The sequence below is a fragment of the Bactrocera tryoni genome, chromosome 1 (genome assembly GCF_016617805.1).
Source record: "Bactrocera tryoni isolate S06 chromosome 1, CSIRO_BtryS06_freeze2, whole genome shotgun sequence".
Lineage (NCBI taxonomy): Eukaryota > Metazoa > Arthropoda > Insecta > Diptera > Tephritidae > Bactrocera > Bactrocera tryoni.
Genome location: NC_052499.1, coordinates 41,631,202 through 41,654,379, shown reverse-complemented (window position 1 = coordinate 41,654,379; position 23,178 = coordinate 41,631,202). Strand labels below are relative to the sequence as shown.

General features: G+C 35.1%; 1 protein-coding gene across 3 annotated transcripts; it reads left to right on the top strand.

The window, feature by feature from the left end:
* Nucleotides 1–4,447: 4,447 nt before the first annotated feature.
* LOC120766624 (calcyphosin-like protein) lies at nucleotides 4,448–20,269 on the top strand. Of its 3 annotated transcripts, none has more exons than XM_040092236.1 (5): nucleotides 4,448–4,687; nucleotides 13,011–13,162; nucleotides 14,978–15,097; nucleotides 19,391–19,448; nucleotides 19,575–20,269. In XM_040092236.1, the coding sequence occupies exons 2-5, from the start codon at nucleotides 13,011–13,013 to the stop codon at nucleotides 19,887–19,889; spliced, it is 645 nt and encodes a 214-aa protein (XP_039948170.1). In that variant the 5' UTR covers nucleotides 4,448–4,687; the 3' UTR covers nucleotides 19,890–20,269. The 3 variants fall into 3 exon arrangements, with proteins under 3 accessions (XP_039948170.1, XP_039948172.1, XP_039948171.1); XM_040092238.1 differs by lacking the exon at nucleotides 4,448–4,687 and adding an exon at nucleotides 8,418–8,689; XM_040092237.1 differs by lacking the exon at nucleotides 4,448–4,687 and adding an exon at nucleotides 12,662–12,785.
* Nucleotides 20,270–23,178: the final 2,909 nt, after the last annotated feature.

Here is a 23,178-nt window from a genome sequence, read left to right as displayed (position 1 = left end):
TGTGAAATATTTTATACCCCATAGTAAGTTCTTACACTATTTAACACTTTTTTGGACCAAAGACCAAACTTAAAAATAATTTCTTCGTAAAGTAAAATATTTATTATAGGCCCAGAGGTCAACAAATAGAGTATTTGGGTTTTTATAAAAAGATTTATTCTAATGTAGTTTTCTTTTTGTACTTGATTTATATATTTCTGAGTGAAGAACGAAGAAGAGAGTTTGAAATAGCAACATAAGTAGTCAAGGTTGTAGACCAATTGCGCACATTTTCACAATGTAAAATAATATTATAGTAATACGTTATTATTGTACATCAAATTTGGTTGAAAAATTTCTGGAAGTTGTTGAAATAATATAAAGGAGTTCACATAGATTGGGTAGTTCAACGTTTAAATTTTATGCTGACTCATTTTGGCTGTGCCAAATATTATATTATATTAAAAATTCGATCTTAACAGAAATCTTACTGGAACAGCTAATAGCCGGTACTTTGTGGTGCCTACAGCTTCTAAGACCATCGAGACCCTCACACATCGACTAAGCGCTCTAAGCCTCATGTTTCCAGGCAACCAGTATCATTTTCGGCTATGTCTCTTGATTCGCCGTAGGTTTTCAGTCTGAGTCTTGCAAAAGCTCGACTATGGAAAAGAAAGTACTTTTATATTTCCACCACGCTTTTTTCCACACAACTTTGACAGTTTGCGTCCGACTGAATTTTTAACCTTACAGTATGAATGCCTATTGCACAATGTCCACTAATAACTCCTACGATTGCTTTAAGATTATTTCTGCTAAGGGTAAAGATAAATTGTTGACAATTTTTTGAGAAAGCGACCGCACTTTTTCTACTTTTCAACATAACCGTTGGGAAGCCGGTTCATATTCAATTTTCTTTTGTACTGTCGAAGGTGGTATTGGAAGCTTTATCAGCAAGTTTGGTTGATATATCTTTGATTGTTTGTGAAAAATCAACATTAAATCTAATCAGGGTGCGGATTTTAGGTGTTACAAACAATCGTTAACAATTAATAAAAGGCGCGGTATTTGGATGATTTTATCAAATATGCACAGCTGAAATTTAAATTTATGAACTTTGGACGACGAACGAACTAGCGTTTACTAATAAAATTTAATAAAACCAATACAACTATAAAGCATAAAAAGCACCAATTGGTAAACATATGCAATCGACGTATCGTAAAATCAATAAAGTTGTAACGGAAGCATTGACGGATATCTTAATGAAACTATTAATTGTAAATGGAAGTAAATAAATCAGAAATCAAGACTCCGTCAAATATAATTTCACACTTCACTTATTCATCATTCGGCAGACGGAGACACACCTCTTCATGACTTGCGCCATAAACAAATGTGTAATTTTGTTTTATTTACAAGCTAAACACATTAATGTGCCACAGAGGAAGGCTTGCGGTGCAAACTGCTATCAACATCAAATAACAAAATTCGTACTGCAATAAAAACTTCACGAAATATGAAGCGAAATCAGCAAAATAAAAAGCGTTATATCTAAACAAATGGGTGACACTACGGCGAGACAGATAAACCGTGAGCAATGTAACGGCGAAAGCTAAACACTAATCAAATATATATGTACATGTATTTGTGTGCATATCTACGTATGTCTGGCACTTTCGTGATTGGGTCACATAGTCGTACCTACATTGCTGACTTGCAGGGCACAGAGCTGCCAGTAAAAATTACATAGCACACACTAAATTATTTTAATATTGCATAATACAGCTAAGCGTGTGTATGTACTATAAAAACCAGTAAGACTGTCAAACTTCGTGCGCCACCGAAATTCCTATGCTAAATCGTTCCGAAACTGCTGATAAGTATACCGCTTGAAGCCCCAAACAAGAAAACACATTAGTGTCGGCTGAGGCGAAGCTTTAATATTCTTCGTAGGTGTTTTTCATACCAGGACTCGATTTTGATCGATCAGTTTGTACTCGTATAGCAGCTATGTATATCTAATAGTGGACCGATAACTGCAGTTCAGACAGCTGCGCAGCTTGAAGAAAAAAACATATTCAACATATGAGGTCAGTATTTCAAAAATTAAGGGACTAATTCGCGCATTTACAGAGAGATGGGCTGATTATTTATATATATATATATTTAATAGGGTCTCTAACTCTAGGTTGTCACGTACATCGTGGAAAACTTAATATAACCCTGTTCAGGATATAAAACTAGTCTCTTACACAGACATTTCGCACAAACGTATTCAACCGATACTGAGATTGCCTCAGGATTCGCTTAAAATCAAGATTCTGATATTGTCTGGATGTATTCATAGAAAACATACCGGCGTCTGCTTGAAGCGGAGCCGCTTCCTAGGAACATCAAAAGGTCTTTCCTTGTCTACGTCGACACAATATACATAAGATCGCGGGTCAACCCTCGTCTATCAACGTCGAAGGTATAGGACAGACGACGGGACGAAACTCACTTTAGACACGCACTAACCGCCATTCATATTGGAGCCATTAAACAACTTCACCGACTACCTCTCAGTGAATGGCGTACTTGGTTTTAAACGTCTAGACGACTAGCTCTCTTGCTCAACTTCGTTCTGAATACCATAGCAGATTAAACTCCTACTTATGCAGAATCTACCCCGACATACCAAATATATATCTATGTATGGTAGTTAGTAGTTATATTGATTGATTATACTCTTTAGCTAAGGATGTGCACAACAAGTGCTACAAATGTTGTTGATAATAGCAAAAAAAATTATATTTTCTGGGTGTTGAATGTAGAAAAATTCGGTATCACTAAATATGTAATAAAAATTAGCGTTAATTTTAGTAATAGATAAAATATGAGGATACTTTACAAATATTGCTTAGACAACCGAATTCTACAATTATAAAACGTAACCAACATCGAGCTTCCCTACTTTTTTCAAGACAAAACACAGACACTTCAAATTATGAATATGATGAAACTTTTATTACGACTCAAAAAAATATTCCTTAGTATTAGTTTTTCCAAAATTATTTGTTTCAAATGTTGGATGCGTCTCAGTTGGGCCCTCTCTTGAGTCTAATTTTCGATGACTCGTTCGAGTATTTCGACTGGTAACTGGCGAATGACACGCGTAATGCTTTGCTCCAAGGTCTGAATGAAAGTGGGTTTGTTCGGATTGACTTTAGACTTTACATGTTTCCACAGAAAAAACACAAACGGTGTGATATCACACGATCTTGGTTGCCAATCGACCGCACCAAAACGTGAAATTATCTCTCAGCGAAGTGTTCTCCTTATACATATAGTACATTGATTGATACGATGTGTGGGAAATGGCGTCGTCTAATTGAAACAAAATGTCACTGAGAAAAGGCGCTTCAATTTGAGGCATCAAAAAGTCGGTTATCATGACGCGATAACCTCGCCATTGACGATTACCTTCTCAAATTCATAATTTTTGAAGATATATGAATCAATGATTTGGCCTACAAACCACATCAAACCGTTTTTTTTATATACAAAAGTGCATGTCTTGAATCTTTTTGTTTGCATACCCATTGAGCCAAAAATGGCTATCTTCGCTGAACAAAATTTGGCTCGAAAATATCGGATATGTGTATTATACTTGGAACTTTTCAAGGGCTCATAGAGAGAAGCGATGTCGTTTGGGAAGGTCAAGCTGCTTCGGTTCTTACACAAGCTGTATTTTGTCCATTTTGAATTTAAGATCTCGACATAAAATGCGCCAAGTCGTTTCATACATCAGTCCGAGTTGTTGCGAACGGCACCGAGTTGAAAGCTGTTCGTTTCGAAATTTGTCATAGCTGATTGTCCAAGACATTAGTGCAATTTAAGCAAAGATTATATAGATCGGATCACTATATCTTAAAGCTGTAATACAAGTGAATGTAGTGAACAATCGAAATCAAATATTTGTATGGGAAGCTTTTTCAGTTGTGGAAATTATTACAAAATTTTGCTCAGGTTATTGCTTAAGGCAGCGCTACAAACTCAGAAGAAATTGTTCAGATTGAACCGATCTATCGCGTATGGATGACATACATACCATCAAAATCAAGTTACTTAAGGAAACTTTTATGTGAAGGTATTATAGCTTCTGTGCAACCGTAGTTAACGTATTTTCTTGTTAAGGAAATAAAACTAAATAGATAAATAACAAAAAATATAAATGAAACAGATTGTGCACTATGTATGCGGCGTTGGGTACAATAACATGATGTGCCTGCAAGTAAACAGTTTTTGTTGGAAGGTAATTGCTGTCGGTTTAGTTGCCCGGCTGGTTGACTGTTGTGCGACATTTATCAACAAATGTACCTAGAGAGACACATACATACACACAAACAGTATCTACCCAGAGTATTTGTGAATGTGTGCGCGACAGTTTACTACTTCGGGCCGCTTCGAATACTTGCCAACCGGGCAATCGCGTAGTCATTTGCTCAGTTTCTTTTGCTCGATTGTCGCGTGTGTAGCTTTGACATGTGAATATATGAAAAGTGCAACGGAAAAAATATTACTTGTTTGCACTGAGTAAAAAACTGTTGCGGTAAAAGAGGAAATTAATTAAATAACAGTATTAATAAGCGTGTAATTAAATTTAATTGCTATCAGCGGTAGCTTCCAACATTGTAATAAGAAGAACAAATACGTCAAACAAAAAGTGAGTAGTTTCGCTTATAATTTATTTAATTTCGTCAATTTCCAAGTCTTTCCAAAAATATTTTTTATGAAAATATTTTATTTTTATGTGATTGAAAAATTTCTCGCTAAAGCTATACTGAAAAAAATCTGACCTGGCATATTACAACTTTATCTATTTACTTATTTCATAATCATAAAGCCGCCTACATTTTCTTGGCACGCGCAAATAAAAAAAATCCACAGGGCGATGAAGAAAAAGTCACAGACAAGGCTTGCCCAGTGATGACAGCATCAATATGTGCTCGCCTGGGCGTGTTGCCATGACAGCAAAAGCTCATGCGACAGCGTCAAATATTGACCAGTGCTCTTGAGACGAACCCCTAGCATTTCCACGGGCCTAGCATTTATACGGGCAACGGTGTAAAAAAGAGAGCAAAATTTTTCGTTAAATATGAATATAGTATGGGACGACCCGAGTGCGTTCTGTGCGTGTGTGCACGCGTGATTGTCGGCGCGTTATCTGTCAACTGTCGTTGCTGTGCTGTGCTGTTGTGCACGCACCGCTACCCCCAAGTGCGTTCCTGGGGAGTGTCAATACAAATCATACTTAAATTTTTTGCGTCACTCATACGTCCTGTATAATCGGCATTTTTTCTTCAGCAACAAACTATTTTTCTTCGGCCTTTTGTTGTCATTTTGTGTATTTTATTTCGCTTTCGTTGACTTTGTCAACTTCACAATTGTTGCCGTCTGCAGCCGTGCGCATATCCCTGCATATCCTGTTTTATTGTTTGCCTGTTTGCCAGCTTCCCTTTGTGGCCACCGCTCGTTCCTCGTCGCTTATGTAATCTTCTTCTTTGTTGCGCTGCTGATTTGTGCTTAACTTGCAATTTATGGTAAATCGATGGTGTCGCCAAAAACGTGACCTATTTGCTTTATTTCTCGACAAACGAGTACATTGACGCACATGGCTGACTTTATGAGGACTCACACATCCATCGACATCTGCATTAGGGCCGGTCCGCTGTTTCGTAAACGAGCATTGCTGTCGTCAGCATCATTATGATTGTCAGTGCCGCACTATGTTGACGACGTGTGAAATTGTTGTCCGTTGTCTCTTCGCGTCTCCTGGCGCTTTGTCCGTCGGTTTGCTTTCGTAATAATTTACTTTACTGCATAGCGGTATATTTATTGTTCTTATTTGCTTTTTATCAGTTTTATTGCATTGTCAGTATCTCGGTTCTTTTATCTCTTTCTATGTTGTGTTTACCGTTCTTCTTCAGTTCGTTAACTCTGTCGCCTCATTTATATTGAGTTATTTCATATTTTGTGTTCGGTTGTAATGTTCGTCAATATTGGCATGACCTTGGGAGTAGTTCAAGTAGTTTGCAGTGCCTTCACGCCATTTAGGAATAAGTAGTTTTATGTATTGGCAGATTAACTTGTTGAACCACTCAAAAAGTATTTCATTATAGGATAATACCGCAATACTTTCGACTTTGTTCTAATTTAACTTATTCCCAAACTCTTTTTACGTTTATTATAGCAAAAACACACATTTTTATCACCGAAAATTGTCGTTTTTTACAACGAACAACGTGTATACTGACAATTATGGAAATATTGTTCATAACTTCCTATCTCTGTGATTTTCCAAAAACTATACAAAACCACTTCGCTGCTCGCTAGCTTTGCGATCTATTCTCTTTTCAAAAAATTACATGTTAAAGCAACAGGAAAGATATCGAATTGAATTCATACAGGATAGTTTTCATGATTACAAAGTCTATCTAGGTATATTCGACAGTAAGTAGATTACTATATTTTGAGGATTTCAATGCTATGGACTCGGATTCTAACATAACTGCATTGCATACGTCCATACTGGCTTAAGAATTGACTTGTAGAGTCGAACTTTATTTTCAAGACTAAGTTCTTATCGTGTTCATAAAAGCCAGTACATTTTTTGTTTCAAATTTGAGCTTCTTTTAATTTCTGTTTTGTATACGTTTTCCAAGTGAGTCTTCTATCCAAATAAAAATCAAGGTATTTGACAGTTTCTCTTTCAGTTATTATAGAGCCAATTAATGATACGGAGGGTAATTTTTCGGCTCTTAATGGACGAACTTCTGTGTATTTACTTCTATCTTCCAATACTTCAGCCATTTTTTGACAATAATAAGTTGTTCTTTTAAATAATTTGAGGTGTCATTATGGTATAAATTCCATCATATGTTGCCATTTCTAAATCATTTATGATTGGCAGATTAGCTGTATATATTGTATACAACATGGAACTCTCGATGAGCCTGCCTATTGTCTATATACGTATGTCTATTACATATTACTAAATATTTTTAAAGAGAATGTTACCTGTTTTAGAGGACCGAAACATATTATCCCAACACGAGTTTGAGTTAAGAAGGGGCCATGGAACACCTAAGCAATGCCATCGATTTATTTAAATTATCACGAGTGTTTTCGTATGTAGGCAATGCTGTACAGGAGTATTTTTAGATGTTAACCAAGCATTCGATAAAAAATTGCATCCAGGGCTACCTTATAAAATAAAAAAGTGGCTCCCAGCGCCTTACTATCTACTTACATACTTAAGTGACCGTAAATTCTTTGTCCAAGAAAAAGGTGCATTTTCTGAGTTGTATTCAATGGAAAAATATGAATGTGATTTGATTTTTTATTTTATGGTCGATTTTTTGCACAACCTATAATCAAAATCACTTTCAACTGAACCATTTTGCAACGAATTATGTGATAATTCTTTAATAAACGATACTATTTCTTATATTATGGCTATCAATAAAAGCTTCTATTTCCATATTTTCTAATAATTAATATAACTTTTTGCAGTCATTTGCTGATTTCGTACTATAGCTGTCGTACATAGTTTTCATTACGGGTTATCAAGAGACCCCTGTGCATTTTTTATGGCATAAAACTCTTGCAAAAATGAAATATAAAAGTATCCCTTCCACAACAATTTACAAGGTTGTGTGAGTGTGTTTAGAATGTAATTTGCATGCTAAAGGGGGCACGCTTTATACCCAACACCAGAAAGCTGTTAGGCAATTGAACAGTTAAGCAAAAGCGTCACTATTTTTCTAGTGGCAAATAACATGAAATCGATAATTGTATATGATATGTAGCATATGCATATGTAAAATTGATTTAATTTGTGTCGGGCACACAAGCCAAGAAGACAATTGCTATTGGGAGTAGCCTGCTTTCAGGCGCGCGGACACGCAATGCCATATGCACGATTGCATATAGGGCATATACATATGTATATTGACATAATTTTTTATTATTTATCTTGATTAAAAATAAGTCATACTCGTTGTAATATATATACATATATACAGATAAGAGAAAATAATTTACATTTTATTGATTGAGTCATTTTTATATGCGCTTGTGTACAACACATTTACAGCAAATTGCTTTAAGTTGCAGCATTTAATCGAATTTTACTTATTGATTGTACATGCTATTTGATTAGAATTGCGCATAAATTATTTATACTGCAAGTATTCCAACTGTCTGTGGTTAAAGCGAACAAGTGTCCATGCAAGGCAAGTTTGGTTGCAACATGTTGAGTTCGAACACCATAGCGGTATTCTACGGTATAGTTTTATCTTTTATCTTCAGTAGAACACAACAATTATATTGAAACTTCCGTTTTAATTATTTGAGAGTATAATCGATAATCCATCTCTATTTGTAATAATTACTAGCCTAGATTGTCAGGCTACTGCATGAATGGTTTGACCTCCGTTTGTGTCGACGCTTGCAAGTATCCTATAGGAAAGTAGGCCACAAACAGAAGTGCCCACTACATTCACATACCAAATTATATACATATGTGTTTGGTATACTCTCATATAAGTTGAAGTCGACCACAACATGTGAAGGCTCTCTATTAGGCTGTTGATTCTAAGTGCAGTATTTGCAAGGTTGCCTAGAATAGTGCTTGTAATTAAATAAAATGTGAGAGTGCTAATATGTAAGTAGTTCATATTGAAAATTGTGCTACTTCCTCTGATTTAATACAAATTACATATCTCAACTTAAGGTTAACTTTATAGGTAATTAGTTTTCTCGGTTGGATTATTGGCTTCTGCTGTTGGATGAAAAAGAACATCGACATAAACACTCCCGCACATAAAAAAACGATTTTTTGTAAGGCTTGTGTTGTATCTTTTGTTCAAAATAAATCAAATTAAATCCTATTGGAGATAATAATTTCTTAAGTTCGTTTAAATAAAAGGTTGAATTAGCTTTTTAAGCCCTTTAACTCATGTTATCCTTTTTAATACTGAGGTATTAGTGAAAATTACCAAGTTTTCTATGACATAAGTGAAATGTGGAAAATGAAGAAAACAAGTTGACAAAATGCGCTTAAATTATTGCATTTAATACTTTTAAATGTTTTTCTTATCATTTAATTTGACTTTAAAATTTACATTGGTCTTAAGAGTAAGTGTGGCCGCTTTTTGCCTTTACAACACTTTATAGTCTAGTGGGCAAGCTTTGGTACGATTTTTTAATAAAGTCTGAGGCTTCTTGTTTTACGCCGCCGATTTTTATGCTTTATATTTGCCCACATGTCCTCAATGGTGTTGAAATCAGAGAATTTGTAACAACAACAGTGCGAGTAGTGAGAATGGGGCTGCCAGCGGATGACGAGGCAGAGAAAGCATGCGATAATCACAAATAGTATTTTCCGTTATCAGATAATTTGCTTTGAATGTTGCAGATCTTCGATCATCATATCCATAATGGTTTGATTAATGAGAGCGCCTTCGAGTTTTCACTTCTTAGTGAAGGAACTAGAACAACGAGAGATTTTAGCAAAAAAAATTCCTTAATAAAATAATGATGTTCCAACCTTCAGCTAATTTAGTTCACAAATTTACAGTAGAAATACTGAGAGGCTGAACATTGCGCATTTTGCTTCGAGGCAGGCGGCGCACGAATTAAATTTATCCGAGCTCAGCACGAACTTTGCCATAAAATGCCTTTCTAAATTTATGTAAATAAATTAATAAATTGACAGACAGCAAATAAAAAAATTCTTTGCATTTGAGGCAACGAGAAATCAGTTAAAATTTTCCTAGAAATAGAGTTATACCGTGTATTGAAAGAATGTCAGGTAATATTCTACACCAAATTTCGTTATAATTTATAAAATAGTAGCTTTCTGAAGTACATAAAATGCATTCCGCGATTTTTACGATAAGTGAAATTATTCAACAAAGGAACGTTGGAAAATACCTACGGTGATAATTTTTTGTCGCGATCAAGTGTTTTGATTGGTACAGCCGGTCACCAACATTAACTAATGAGCAACGCGTTAAAAATAAAGAAATTAGTGCTTGACATCTTTCGAATATCGGAAAACCATTTTGAGTCAATTGAAGACATTAAACAAGAATAGCAACTCGCATTGAAGGCTATTCCGGAAATTAACTTTAACAATTGTTTCGAGAATTGGAAAAAATGTTGGCCCAACCGTATTGAGGTGAAGCGGGATTACTTTGAGGGGAACATAGATTTTGAAGAATATATTAAGAATTTTAAAATTATGAACAAAGTCTTACTATCTTTTCTTCATAGTAAGAAATTCCCGAAAGAAACAATTTTTTTTAAGTGGAATTTGCAATAATTTCAGCTGTGATGTTTTGTTCCTACATCTTTCCTCAGAACAATTTCAGTCAGGGTTAAAGTTCTTAATAGAGACCTTTAAGTCACTGTAAATAATGAAAATAAACCTATACAGAAGTTGTTGTCTAACAAATTACGATCAGATCATCTCATATAATCATAAATCTGAGATATATTTTACATTTGGATTTCATCCGGGTTTCTCACCAACTTTAGGACAGTAATTTTCACTATCGGCGATGGAAGCACGGCATATACATAGTTAAAATCTGTTGAATCTGTTTCCTATTAATTGTTCACATAGATGTAACTTAAAAGTTCGCTGTAATTTAAATCAAAAGGTATCTCTTTTACCAGTTTACGGTTGGTTCAATGATTACAACCATTTTCACACTTTTCAATCCCATATTTGCTGTATTATTTATACTTTGCCTTGTTAGATGTAAGTCTCAACGATTACCCTTTTATTATCAATCAATTTCATTCAAGAAGAAGAAGATATAAGATCCTTCAGAAATAAAGCAGCTTCCTTATGCATGTCTTTGATTGGTCTATTATGTCAGCAATATGTTGTAGTGATCCGACCGGAACACTTTGTTTAGGTATTATAGCATTTCATTGGGTACTAATCTATAAGAATTTTAGTGAAAATATTCTGTAAAATGAAAAATCTTTTAAATGCAGAGATTTAATTTTGATCGTTTAGTTTGCTATAGTGTTTCGATATCGGTGGTACCGACAAATTACCAGATTCTTAGGGAGGCAATTTGGGTAAGTACATAGGTAGAGCAGCTACCTGACGCCGCACCTTAGGTGTCCAATTGTGAAACCTTCAAAATGATTATTTACTTTCTAAATCGCCCCGGGCGAGAGTTCCTGTGTTCAAAAAGTGGTAACTTTGTAATCTGAAAACCTTATCAAGAAACCATCCTTCGATAGTTGCGATTATTTTCCTTGCATTCGCATGGAATATGTTTCAAAGTCTCCTCTTCTTCTACCTCCTGACAGCTTTGACAATGGTCGTTATAAGCTACTCAAAGTCAGCTGGCATGTTTACTGATTCGATAGTGACATTTTGCCTTTCCTTTTAAATGTTCATAATCGGTCCATACCCCATCCGCGCACCGTTTGCCTGCTTGTTGATCAAGACAGTGATTGACTTTGCAGAGACTCAGCTATATTTATCATATGTCATGCTTGTCTATTAAATATTTACATTTAGCAAGCAAGAATATAAATTCTCTCTTTTATGGAGTCTAATTGTTAGGTCGTCCCTGCTCTGGCCAGTTAAATTGTTTCATAGTTAACATAAGATGTTAGATCCACTAAGGTTTCAAGGCATTCCTCTACCATGTTTGGCAAGGATTTAAGAGACTTTTGTGATTTCAAAGCCACTTGATTATCTGTTTATACATTTACATACATATATAGTAGTACATTCCTTGTTGTGAGCAAACTTTTTTCAGAACAATAAGGCTTTATTTAATTGTTATGATCTCCGCTTGAAAGACACCTGCGGTCTGGTATCTAATTGTTCCAGACCTACCAACATTTTATTCATTGTTAAAATTCAGCGAAGTGATAAAACACGCCTCTTTGAGGTGCACCTCTTTGGAAAGATCTGCAGGGAGGGAAGAATATGTTCAGAATTTGAGAGCGATATCTCAAAACTGATGGATATATTTGACTGGTTCACCGACTGATGGGTATATTTGACTGGTTGACCGACTTTTCTATCTAGTTGTTAAAAATTTGGTGGAATACATAATAATTTAATACCTTCAGAGTACTAACTTTCTCGGTTAACTTGATTCCTTTATATTGCTAATATTTTCGCCCATAACATCGCATTTTTGAAATCCGCTCCGTTCTATGTCTTCCTACACAAATATTGTATTCAACCATAGTAGCACAATTTGATAGAAATTAACTTTGTAGCATGCCTTTTATATATACATATGTACGAGTACCAAAGGATGTAATCGATTGGGCAATTGTTCACTAGGATTTTTCCAAATTCTCTTATTTTTTTATATTAAGAAGTATTCTCTGCATTTTAATATACATAATTTATAATATATCTAAGTATAGTACGTTGCAGAAAATATTAGAGTGAATATATAATATTTTTATATGGCTCCTATTTACAATTATATATATTCGTAGCCTTAACAATTTCGCACTAAATCACAATTTCTAATTTAGTATATTTGTACTTATTTCTACAACATAAAGGCGCTCACTTTTTCCTTCAGTGCGCAAGACAGAAAAAATAAATTGTCGAAACAAAAAAATATTGTTGACTTTTCAAAATTGAAGCCGATTAAAAATTTTATTTGTGAAAAAGAGAAAAGCTTTGCATTACACAAACAAACGTACAAAAGCAACTGCTAATACAAATAATTCAAGTGAGGCGAGCAATAAAAGCAACAAATGTAAGAGAAGCAGGGAATAAAACTAGAAAGTAGCGACCAAAAGGCGCATTGTGACAAATTGAATGATAATAACCAAATCTGCAGTAAAATTATGTGTTAGCAATAGCAACAATAACAATGCAAAAATATTCATAAAAAAAAATATTGACGACATAGAATACAACATAAAATAGTTGCTGTGGGTAAATGAATCTAACGTAAGCTTCTCTATCGCATTATTTCCAGATGAGTGGCCGTGACGACTTCTTTTCCAAAGAGGCTTCACTCATCAACCGCTCCAAGCGGGAGCTGGCGGACGGACGTGAAAAGGATCCAATCTACAAATTGCGTTTGCAATGCTTCAGTCGTGGCGCAACCGGTATACTCGGATTAGCCAGGTAATTGGGGGGGAGTTTGCGATGTAAAGAAATATTGTAAGCAACAATATGTGTGCACTTTTGGTTTTTTTTTTTTGGCTTTGTGGAAGAGCATCATAAACGATGGACACGAAAGATGTACTCATGGGTGTAGATGTGGAACTGCGCATTTCCACACAGATCTGCAACTAGAAGCCTCAAAGCAGATCATTGAAAGCATACAAAAAATAAAAAAATAAAGCATATCAAATGCAGTTGTCCTGAAATTCCTATGGTGGTGTGGTGGGGTATGGTGGACGAGCGGTGCTGGCACAAGCTGCCCGCTATGCGGATGATGGCCGCAATGAAACTGCAATTCAATGCAAATACAATGCAATAAAATGAAATATTCAACGTTTCGTTGAACGATACCAGGAGATTTTAATCCGACAGATGACACAGCCGCTCAGCAGCCATACAAGCGAACGGTGAGAGCGCACAACTGCCAACTGTCTGCCGTCTGGTCGATACCCTCGTCCCTTACTCAACCTCTTAAGTGGTCCAACTGCTCAACTGTCCAACTGTCGGACTGTTCACCAGCTGTCCAATCATTCATCAGTCGTCATCATGCCATATAAACTATGCAAGAGCACTGCTATTCCTGCAACATGTAACTTAATGCATGTTGCTATGCCACAGAGTACTGTTGACTAGCTGACAGCTGGTTAGTAGTTTTTTCTATGTTGTTGTTGCCATGGTTGTATTGGGCAGAGTATTTGGTTGTGATTTTGTTGGTTTTACTTTGAAAAAACTTTAGGTTTCACTTTTTTTGTTGTCAAAAACCACCTATCGGTAGGTTCTACATGGGGTTTTGGCATTGCAGAGCATTAAAATAATGAAATTACGTAGAAAATGGACAAAAAATGCAGGAAAGTGGTATGCAGATGGTGGCTCTTAAAGGGAATAATCCTAATGAATGCTGTTCGTGAGTGTAGACTGGATGCGTTTCTTTTTTGGCCAATGCCGCAGCAAAAGCTTGCAGGAATCCTTGTAAAGTAAATGCAATTAGTGAGCAAATAGAATAGCACACACGTTTATAAGTATGCCTTTATCTTAAATTGGTTGTTGTGCTGAGGTTAAAGTTAGTTTCTAAGCAATATTTTTCTTTAAACATAGCTTAATTACTATTCTCTCAATGTTAAGAGAAAAGTTCCTCCAATATGAATTGAACATTTGATTTTAAAAGAGCATCGCCATTGGAGTTATCTCTCCAAACAACGACTTTATGTAATCATTGGAAACAGTGGTTAGGAGTTTGGTACAATCATTACACTTCTAAAATGATTTACGCTATGAGGAATTCAGCCACCGTCACGAAACAGATAAGTTTGTTTGCTCTATGATTAGTGAGGATCGTATGTAAGTAATTCTCTCTAATAGCTCCGTAAATAAATCAAAATAAATACATGTTTTTAATACTTTCCCTTTGTTTATGTAAATGTATGGATAAATTTGTTTTTTTTTTTTTTGGAAGCGGATTATCCAATAACATAAGTTACCTTTAGTTTAATCAAACTTCCGAAAGTTTTCCCTCACATTCCGTGGAAAAGTAAGACCAATCGACGGTTTTTCTGAGCACATCTTACTGGAAAAAGATAGGCTTCAAATTAATAAGTTCCTCTGCGTTATTTTTGTTGTGCTTCATTGAATCGAGAAACGAAATTTCGTGGTCAACAATTCCTATAAAAAATCGTATATGTGTATTCCTCTGTCACTTTTAGGACAACAAAGAAATAACGTATTCAATAACATTAAGAATATATCGATCGAATGATTAATGTTTGGGTATTTTTTTAGAACCTTCCGGAATATGGATGACGATGGCAGCAAGGCGTTGAATTTCGAAGAGTTCAGTAAGGGAATCAAAGAAACTGGTTTAGAATGCACGGACAGTGAAATAAAGGATATGTTTGACAAGTGAGTAAAGCACTTTTAGCAAATGTTGTAAAGCTTGATAGTTCGCACTAGAAATCGAAAAGCAAAGCATTAATTTCAGGCTATACCACACCAATATGCACAGAATACTAATACACATACCATATACGTGCATATAGATCGCTATAAAGAGAGGAGTAGGTAACGTTTTGCAAAAAAACGTGTTCTTAAAAATTATTATTTTTTCTTTGATACATCAAACAACAAAACCAACTAAGCTATTTGACTGTAAATATTTGTGGTTACATCCCGGAATAAGCCTTTCACATTAAGTTTTTAACATATAAGAGATTTAGTTTTAAGATTCACCTTAAGCCCTTTACCTTTTTGATTTCTTTTATTTTTTTTATATACATATGCAACTGTTGAGTGGGCCTCAATTTGTAAGCATAATACATTATCGGAAACAAACAATAGAAAAGTCATTATTAGCAGCAGTAGCTGCGGATTTCAATTTAACACAGCCATAACCACATTACTAAATTCCATTTCATTCAATCGTGAAATGAAAAATGCAACGTTTATATAATTTTACACATAATTGTACTTTTGTTGCGTTGATTTTTTGTTGTTAATGTCTGCGATAAACATTTTTGTGCGCCACAAAATGGTCTTCTGTTTGCAAGTTTCCATAAAAATATAAAATTATGTAGTACTGTATAATACTGTGGTCAAAAAGTAAGGTCAATTTGTTTATTAAATGCAAATTCTGAATTTATTCTTTAAAATCAATTCCATCACCTGCCGATAAATCGCACTTTTCCAACGCCACTTTCAGTGCTCAAAACAATTTAAATTGTTTTGTTCCGATAAGGCTTTCATGTCCTTCTTCTATTCATTTTATCTTCTCAATCGCGTCAAAGCGGCATCCCGCCCTTTGACCTTTTGAGTTTATTGAATACCCAGAAATCGCACAGGGCCAGATCAGGCAATTCGGTTGTTGCGGAATGATAAAAGTGAAGTTTTTGCCAAAAATGCCGGAAGAAACCAATGCAGTATGACACGGTGCAATACCGTAATGAAGGAAGCAAGAGTTGTTTGCTCATATTTCTGGCCGTTATACGAATAACTTAACGAAGCATATACTTTGCTGACAGTATGGCCCGATGGAATTCGCAACACGCCATAGTTTTTACCGCCTCACCTTACTTTTGATCACAGATAATGCCACGCGATAAATTTGAATTTTCTAAAAATCTTTTAAATTACGTTAAAAGAAAATAAAAAACCGCTTAATTATACGATGAACACAGCATAATTTCATTCACAGCGATAGCTTGACCTAAATTGTGACAAAAGAACACCAGGAAATTTTAATTAAAATGATAAATGAATGATATTTCATGTGTGGAGTCAGTACGAATGTTAAAAAAAAAACATACGGTACAAAGGCGGTCGGGGGATCTTTGAACCCTTGACTCGTTCTGAACCTCCTTCGACAGCTTCAGCTGATGAAAATGCTAAAAAGCGAAGGCTATTTATTGTGCTTGAAAATCGTCACGTTAGTGTTTGAAAGATGACCAGAGAGAGCTCAACATCTCTCGCGATTTCGTTGTAATGATTTTGATGGATACTTTAGGTATGAAACGCGTTCTTGCTCCACTCGTCGCGATAAAGCTGATTTTTTTTTCAAAAAGAATAAGAATGTGACCAAATTTAAAGCCAAAAACGCAATGAATACATCCTTATTCACCAAATTTGTCTCCGTTTGAAAAGACAGTGGAACATCGAGTAAGAGTCGTTTGAATATTTTTCTGACTTTGGAATGACACCACTGTATATGATCCTTGCCTTAATGTGTAAATATATTTAGCCTTTGCAATGCATTCTTCATTTCGATAATGATTCGAAACACTCTTTTGTGGTGGCAAAATCGTTTTTGATGCTGGAACAATTATTCATAATGGATTAACCACCTCAATCACAAAATGTGAATATCAAATTGAAAACCTTAATAAAAATTTAATGAAAGAGTAAATCATGAAAACTGTTCAAGCTTTTTACAATGTTTGAGACACTAAAGAGTGTCAAGATATTTATTATATTCCAAAACATTACCGACTTTTTAGTGTAAAATCTTGTACTACATATCGAGCAGTCATTGAAACTTTACTCCACAAAATATTATTGTAGACCATGCTTTGCCCATTATACATAAATTAGTAATTCTTATGAATTTCACTATTCTAAACATCTGTGTTCACTCAACAGAGTATACTTGTATAAGGTTTTTATTTTACGATTTCCAAATATATTGGTCATACTGAAACGTTATTCATTTAACCGTCGCTCAAACTGACGGATCAAAATCAAGAAAAATATCTTGATAAAATATGAAGTCGCTTTATTTCGATTTGAAGTTCATTTATATATTTGCTAGAGAGAACTAGCAAAACGTTTTCCTTTTTAAACCATTGACAGAATTTTCAGATAGTATATAGTTAGTAGATAGTATATAGTTTCCACAAAAATTGCATTTATGAAGGGTATTGCAGCTTCGGTGCAGTCGAAGTTAACTCTATTTTGAAACATAAAAACCTCACTACATGAACATGTAATTTTGTAAAATTTTTCATCTGTCATCGTCACTGTACCTCTTTAGATATATATGAATGTGTTATGCAATTTTAGACAGCTAGTTTTATTTCTCCGTTCTTCTGGTATAAATTGATGATGGACTTTAGAAATTACATTCTACTATGTTTCAAAATGTATTTAGCTTAGCATTTATGTAGTACTTAATAATAAGTAGGTATACTCGTATAGGTATATACATAAGTATGTGTATATCACGTTTAGAGAATAGCAAAAGTAGTTAGGTTCTAACGTTGCACATACGATGTAAAAACAAAAGCCAAGTTGTTGGTAACTACATTTATCTCAATATATGTGTATGTGTGCTTAATATAGAATCGCAGTAGTTTGGTAGATTAGCTGTATCCTAAAATAAAGTGTAACTTATCGAACATACGTGGTATTTCGACCGAACCTCGGTATTCGTTAGTAGAAAATATATTACATTCAATTACAATCTCCTTCTTTCTCGTCGTATGAATTTTGTAGAGGCATAAATAAGACTGGAATTATGTGCTTTTTAATACCTCCAACATACGATTACTAAATTATGGAAATCAGCAGAAGAAACTTTCACTATTTCTGGGCAAATTTTATATGATTAGCTGTTATTTGTATGAAAAGCTGTTGAATGGTGCAAATTCTAGCGTTATTTTATGGCAGAAAACTATTTTCCAAGCTGATGTTTTTTTCTGTTCTAACACCACTTGAGTTACAACTTTTGCCCCAGAAAACTAAAAGAAGTTATCAAGCTCTTTCGCGTTCAATTTAAACCGTTACTAAATCATATTTCTTTGCACATTTATATAACTTGAGATTTTTTAGCATTTTGCATTAAGCCATTGAATTCACATCTTTGAAAATGTGAGACTCTAATATAAAATTGTGTGCTCTAGAGAAATGATCTTTACATATCGTCACCTGAAATGCAAAATAACGTATCATCAAAAAATTCGAAATTGAATGTCTTATTGATTACGCTTCACCACTTCAAATTACTTACATAATATTACATATGTTCAACATTTTCTGGTTCTCCGATCAAATATAAACTAGTTTTAACCAATATTAAAATTGTCTTTCACTCATGTTCCATTTTATTTCGTGTTTCATTCATGCCACTGTAAATTTCCGAAAATGTTGTTACGTTATTTTGCATTTCAGGTGACGATATGTATGTATATGTGATAAGTGATTTATAATTATTTATAATTTATATGTTGCTCATACGACATGGTATACTGTATGAATACACTACATACATATGATAGATAACTGCAGAACTAAATGCATATTACTATTAAAGAGAAATTTTTATAAGAAAAAAATCAACCACATATGTTTTGTAGTGAAAAGTTTTGATCAAAAATATCATCTTTCGAAATTGCGTAATTATTTACTTTGGAGACAAAATATTTAGGTCAGGTATAAATTGAAAATAAAGAGCTTTCTTTGGTTGGACATTTTTTGTGCAAAAATTGAAACATTAGAACGAATTTGCAAAATAACATTAATTTGGGAAATAACGGACACCCTAATATAGATGTGCATACTTATGTATGATATGTATGTCTGCATGTGCCGCTCACATGTAGAAGCTAAGAAGAGAAAATTCACCAACCACTTGCCACATTTTAATTGCTAAAATATTATTTTTTAATTTCGTGAACGAGTCTCTTTCATTTTATTACAAATTTGCAGATTTGATGAAGATAACAACGGCTCGATTAATATGACGGAGTTTTTGCTGAAATTGCGGGTAAGCATAAAATAAAAATGAAATGAATCACATTTTAAATTTTGTGTGGATATACACATGTAAATATATTTTAAATATTACATACATTTTCCCGATTTTACTCACATCTCACCTCAACGTGCACAGCCACCAATGCCGCAGTCACGCTTGGATATCATCGACAAGGCATTTAAAAAGATCGATCGCACCGGTGACGGTCAAATCACCATTGAAGATTTGAAGAACGTCTACTCCGTGAAGGACCATCCCAAATATTTGAGCGGTGAAATGACCGAGAACGAGATCCTCACACAATTCCTCAACAACTTCGAGGGCGGACATGGCAACTGTGATGGCAAAGTGTCGAAGGAGGAATTTGTCAATTATTATGCAACAATTAGCGCTTCAATTGATAATGATGCCTACTTCGATTTGGTGATGCGACGCGCTTATAAACTGTAAATGTAATCCAACGTAGGAGTAACAAAAAAGCGCTGCCATAATCATAAATGCATGGCTTGTTGCAAGCACAACAAAAACATCAACGTAACAACTGACAGCAGCTGGCATTTTTAAAGCTTATAACAACAACAACAATTTACTAAATAATAAAAAACAAATTCATAAATGGAAATACTGACCAGGTGTTGAGTCCTGACTGTGTGTGCGTGCAATCTTTTAATACCAATAACAAAATTTTAGCTAGGAAACCGCTATAATGCCACAAAAAATCTGTATTTACATTTAATACGAATGCATCATTGTATTTCCTATTGTATTTATCTTTTGTTATGAATTGTTACAACATATTAACGTACAATTTTCCAGGCACAAATGCATTTTCTGGTAATTTATATTAAAATAAAAAATTATATATTGAAAATAATGTAAAAAACTTCCAATAGTGTTTTGGTATTAATTCGATAACTGTGAAAATATATGTTTTTTTTTTCTAGTGTACGCGGCCAAATCCCTCTAGTTATGACATCAAATTGAAGTTTGGCTCAAATAATCGTAGTATCGTGTGTACCTGTGGGAAAAAAAAAATTGAAAAGCTGGTCTGGACCCGCCCACTAATAAGTTTAATGTAATCCCCCAAAACCAGTAAAGCTACAACTACCAAATTCGCCCAGCACAAGTGTTATATGAGCTCCTACCGTCAGTGTGAAAATGGATGAAATCGGATATAACCCTGCTCACTTCCCAAATAACGGTACTGCTAAAAACTACTAAGTAGCGCGATAAATAAATAACTAAATACTCGAGAGAAATTAAATTTTACCCCCGAGATGGTATGAGGTCAATGTGTGAGATTTCTAATTGAAATTCAGAGATAATCCTTTCATGAAGGTAGTATAACTGTGGATCAAATTAGGTCAATGCTTCCCATAGCCCCAATGCAGCTAATATAAAGATTTTCGAAATTCTGGGTAGCTAAATACCTCGTACATCAGGCAATCTGTGATTTATCTTAATAAAATTGAAAAGCGTGGTTTCCTCAAAACGGAGCATCTTTGTGCTTAGAACGAAAAAAATCGATGGAAAACTAATAAGCCGTATGTACCTTAAGGCAAATTCGTTCAAAATGCCACGGAAAAAATAATAAGACCTTTTCTATGACTGCTAAAATTCCCTCGTTAGCCAACATACATCAAACAAAACTCTTATGAGTTTATTGCCATCAAGGCAATAATAATATGAAGCTCACGAGGTTTCTTACAAGATAAACATCAACAAACTCCATATATCTTATTTCAATGCTTTCACTGCAGCGTGAATACGCTTCATACTACGATTGATAGTCACAACAATTTCGGTGAAGTGCGAACTATCGCAATAGTAGTTAGCTAGCATACCACTATAAGCACCTATTGCATCACACATATTCCTATACTACATTGAGTAAAGTGTTAATCAGGTTCATTAAAAGTCAAGTCGATCAAAAGTTGCTACATGTTCGCAATTCCTTATGCGTGTGATTCGTGATCAGTAGTTTCTTAATTAGTGAAGTAACTCCACAGGCACATATGTATATCTGCGCAACTAGACATGCTCATATACTCGTATGGCGTAAACACTGTTAACTTGTTTGAATATTACGTTTCAACCACAACAATCAATTATGGCAACGTGGTAATTAACGCTAGCAATGCAAATAAGCAATGTCAAATAGAAGATTTTACTAATCTAGAAATTTTTGAGTGCCACGATTACTTCGTCGACATAAGTTCATGCTACATATATTTCAGCCGTGGAAAACCTCACAATTAATTTCAAGAACAAAGCCGTGGAAATACTTTCAGGTATTGAACAAATTTTCATACTTTATCTTGTGAACTAAAAGTATATAGTACATCATATGCTTGTAGCTACAACGCAGCTGGAGGAAGGGATACCATTATATTAATAATATGAGATGAAGATGAAAATCTAAAGCATTTCGTATTCATCTTAACAATTTTGGTCTTGGTCCTTTTGATAGCTGTTACTTGATTTATAATCTGTTTGGTGTGCCATTTTATAATTTATACTTACTATGAAACAGACTTACCTCGATTGCACCGAAGCTATAATACATTTCACTATTAAAAGCAAAACTTTTTTACTATAACTTAATTTTTTTCGCAAAGTTTATATGGCAACTATATGCTATGACTAGGGAAATTTTCTATGACAAATTTCTTGAAGATATCTCATTATATGAAAAAATTTTCCTTACAAACACTTGATTTCGATCGTTAAGTTTGTATGGTAGCTATATGCTCCGGTGGTCCGATATAGGTAAATCCGACTAATGAGCAGCTTCTAAGGGGAGAAAGGGGCGTTCTTAGGGCATTCGACGCAGTAACCACTGGGGAAAGCAGAGGAAGAGGAAGACCTCCACTCCGTTGGAAAGACCAGTTTGAGAAGGACCTGGCTTCGCTTGGAATCTCCAATTGGCACCGCATTACGAAAGCAAGAAACGACTAACCACGTAATCGGTGTTTCCACCAGTAGAGAAGAAAAATAACTGTTGGCGTTCGATTTTTCTTTGAAACCCACATGTCTAAAAACACCTTTTAAGGAAAACTTTATACAAAAAATTTTAATTTAACCAGGGATTTTCAAGAAATTTGGCTAAGGGTATTGCTTAAGACTTCGTTACAATCTCCCTACATATTGTTCAGCAAGCAGCTCACTACTTCCGGTCTTTGACCAAGTATCCTCTGGGTAGCCTAAGAACATCCGTTCGAAGGCGAGCTAAAGTGAGAAGGCGAAACATTCCCTACAAGGGTTGTGCGCTGGGTTTGGGACCCGCCACGTAAAAAACACCCCCCAGTGAAGAGCTACAACCAGCCTCGGATGAGAGACCCCCCTTTTGATGACGACCATGGCAAACGAAATAAGGACTACGAATTGAGGGCATGCACCTGGAATGTCCGGTCCCTTAATTGGGAAGGTGCCGCTGCCCAGCTGGTTGATGTCCTCGTAAAGACAAAGGCTGACATCACCGCCGTCCAAGAAATGCGATGGACGGGACAAGGACAGAGACGAGTAGGTCCTTGTGACATTTACTACAGTGGCCATATAAAGGAGCGCAAGTTTGGTGTGGGATTCGTGGTGGGATAGAGACTCCGTCGCCGAGTACTATCATTCACTCCGGTGAATGAACGTCTAGCCACAATCCGCATCAAAGCGAGGCTCTTCATCATATCGCTGATTTGCGCCCACGCCCCGACGGAAAAGAAGGACGATGTGACCAAAGATGCCT

Excerpts from the sequence above, each read along its gene's own strand:
- LOC120766624 (XM_040092236.1), top strand. The coding sequence starts at position 13,011 with ATGAGTGGCCGTGACGACTTCTTTTCCAAAGAGGCTTCACTCATCAAC. Across the intron at positions 15,098-19,390 it reads ATAAAGGATATGTTTGACAA|ATTTGATGAAGATAACAACG; the intron begins GTGAGTAAAGCA and ends ACAAATTTGCAG. Across the intron at positions 19,449-19,574 it reads AGTTTTTGCTGAAATTGCGG|CCACCAATGCCGCAGTCACG; the intron begins GTAAGCATAAAA and ends CAACGTGCACAG.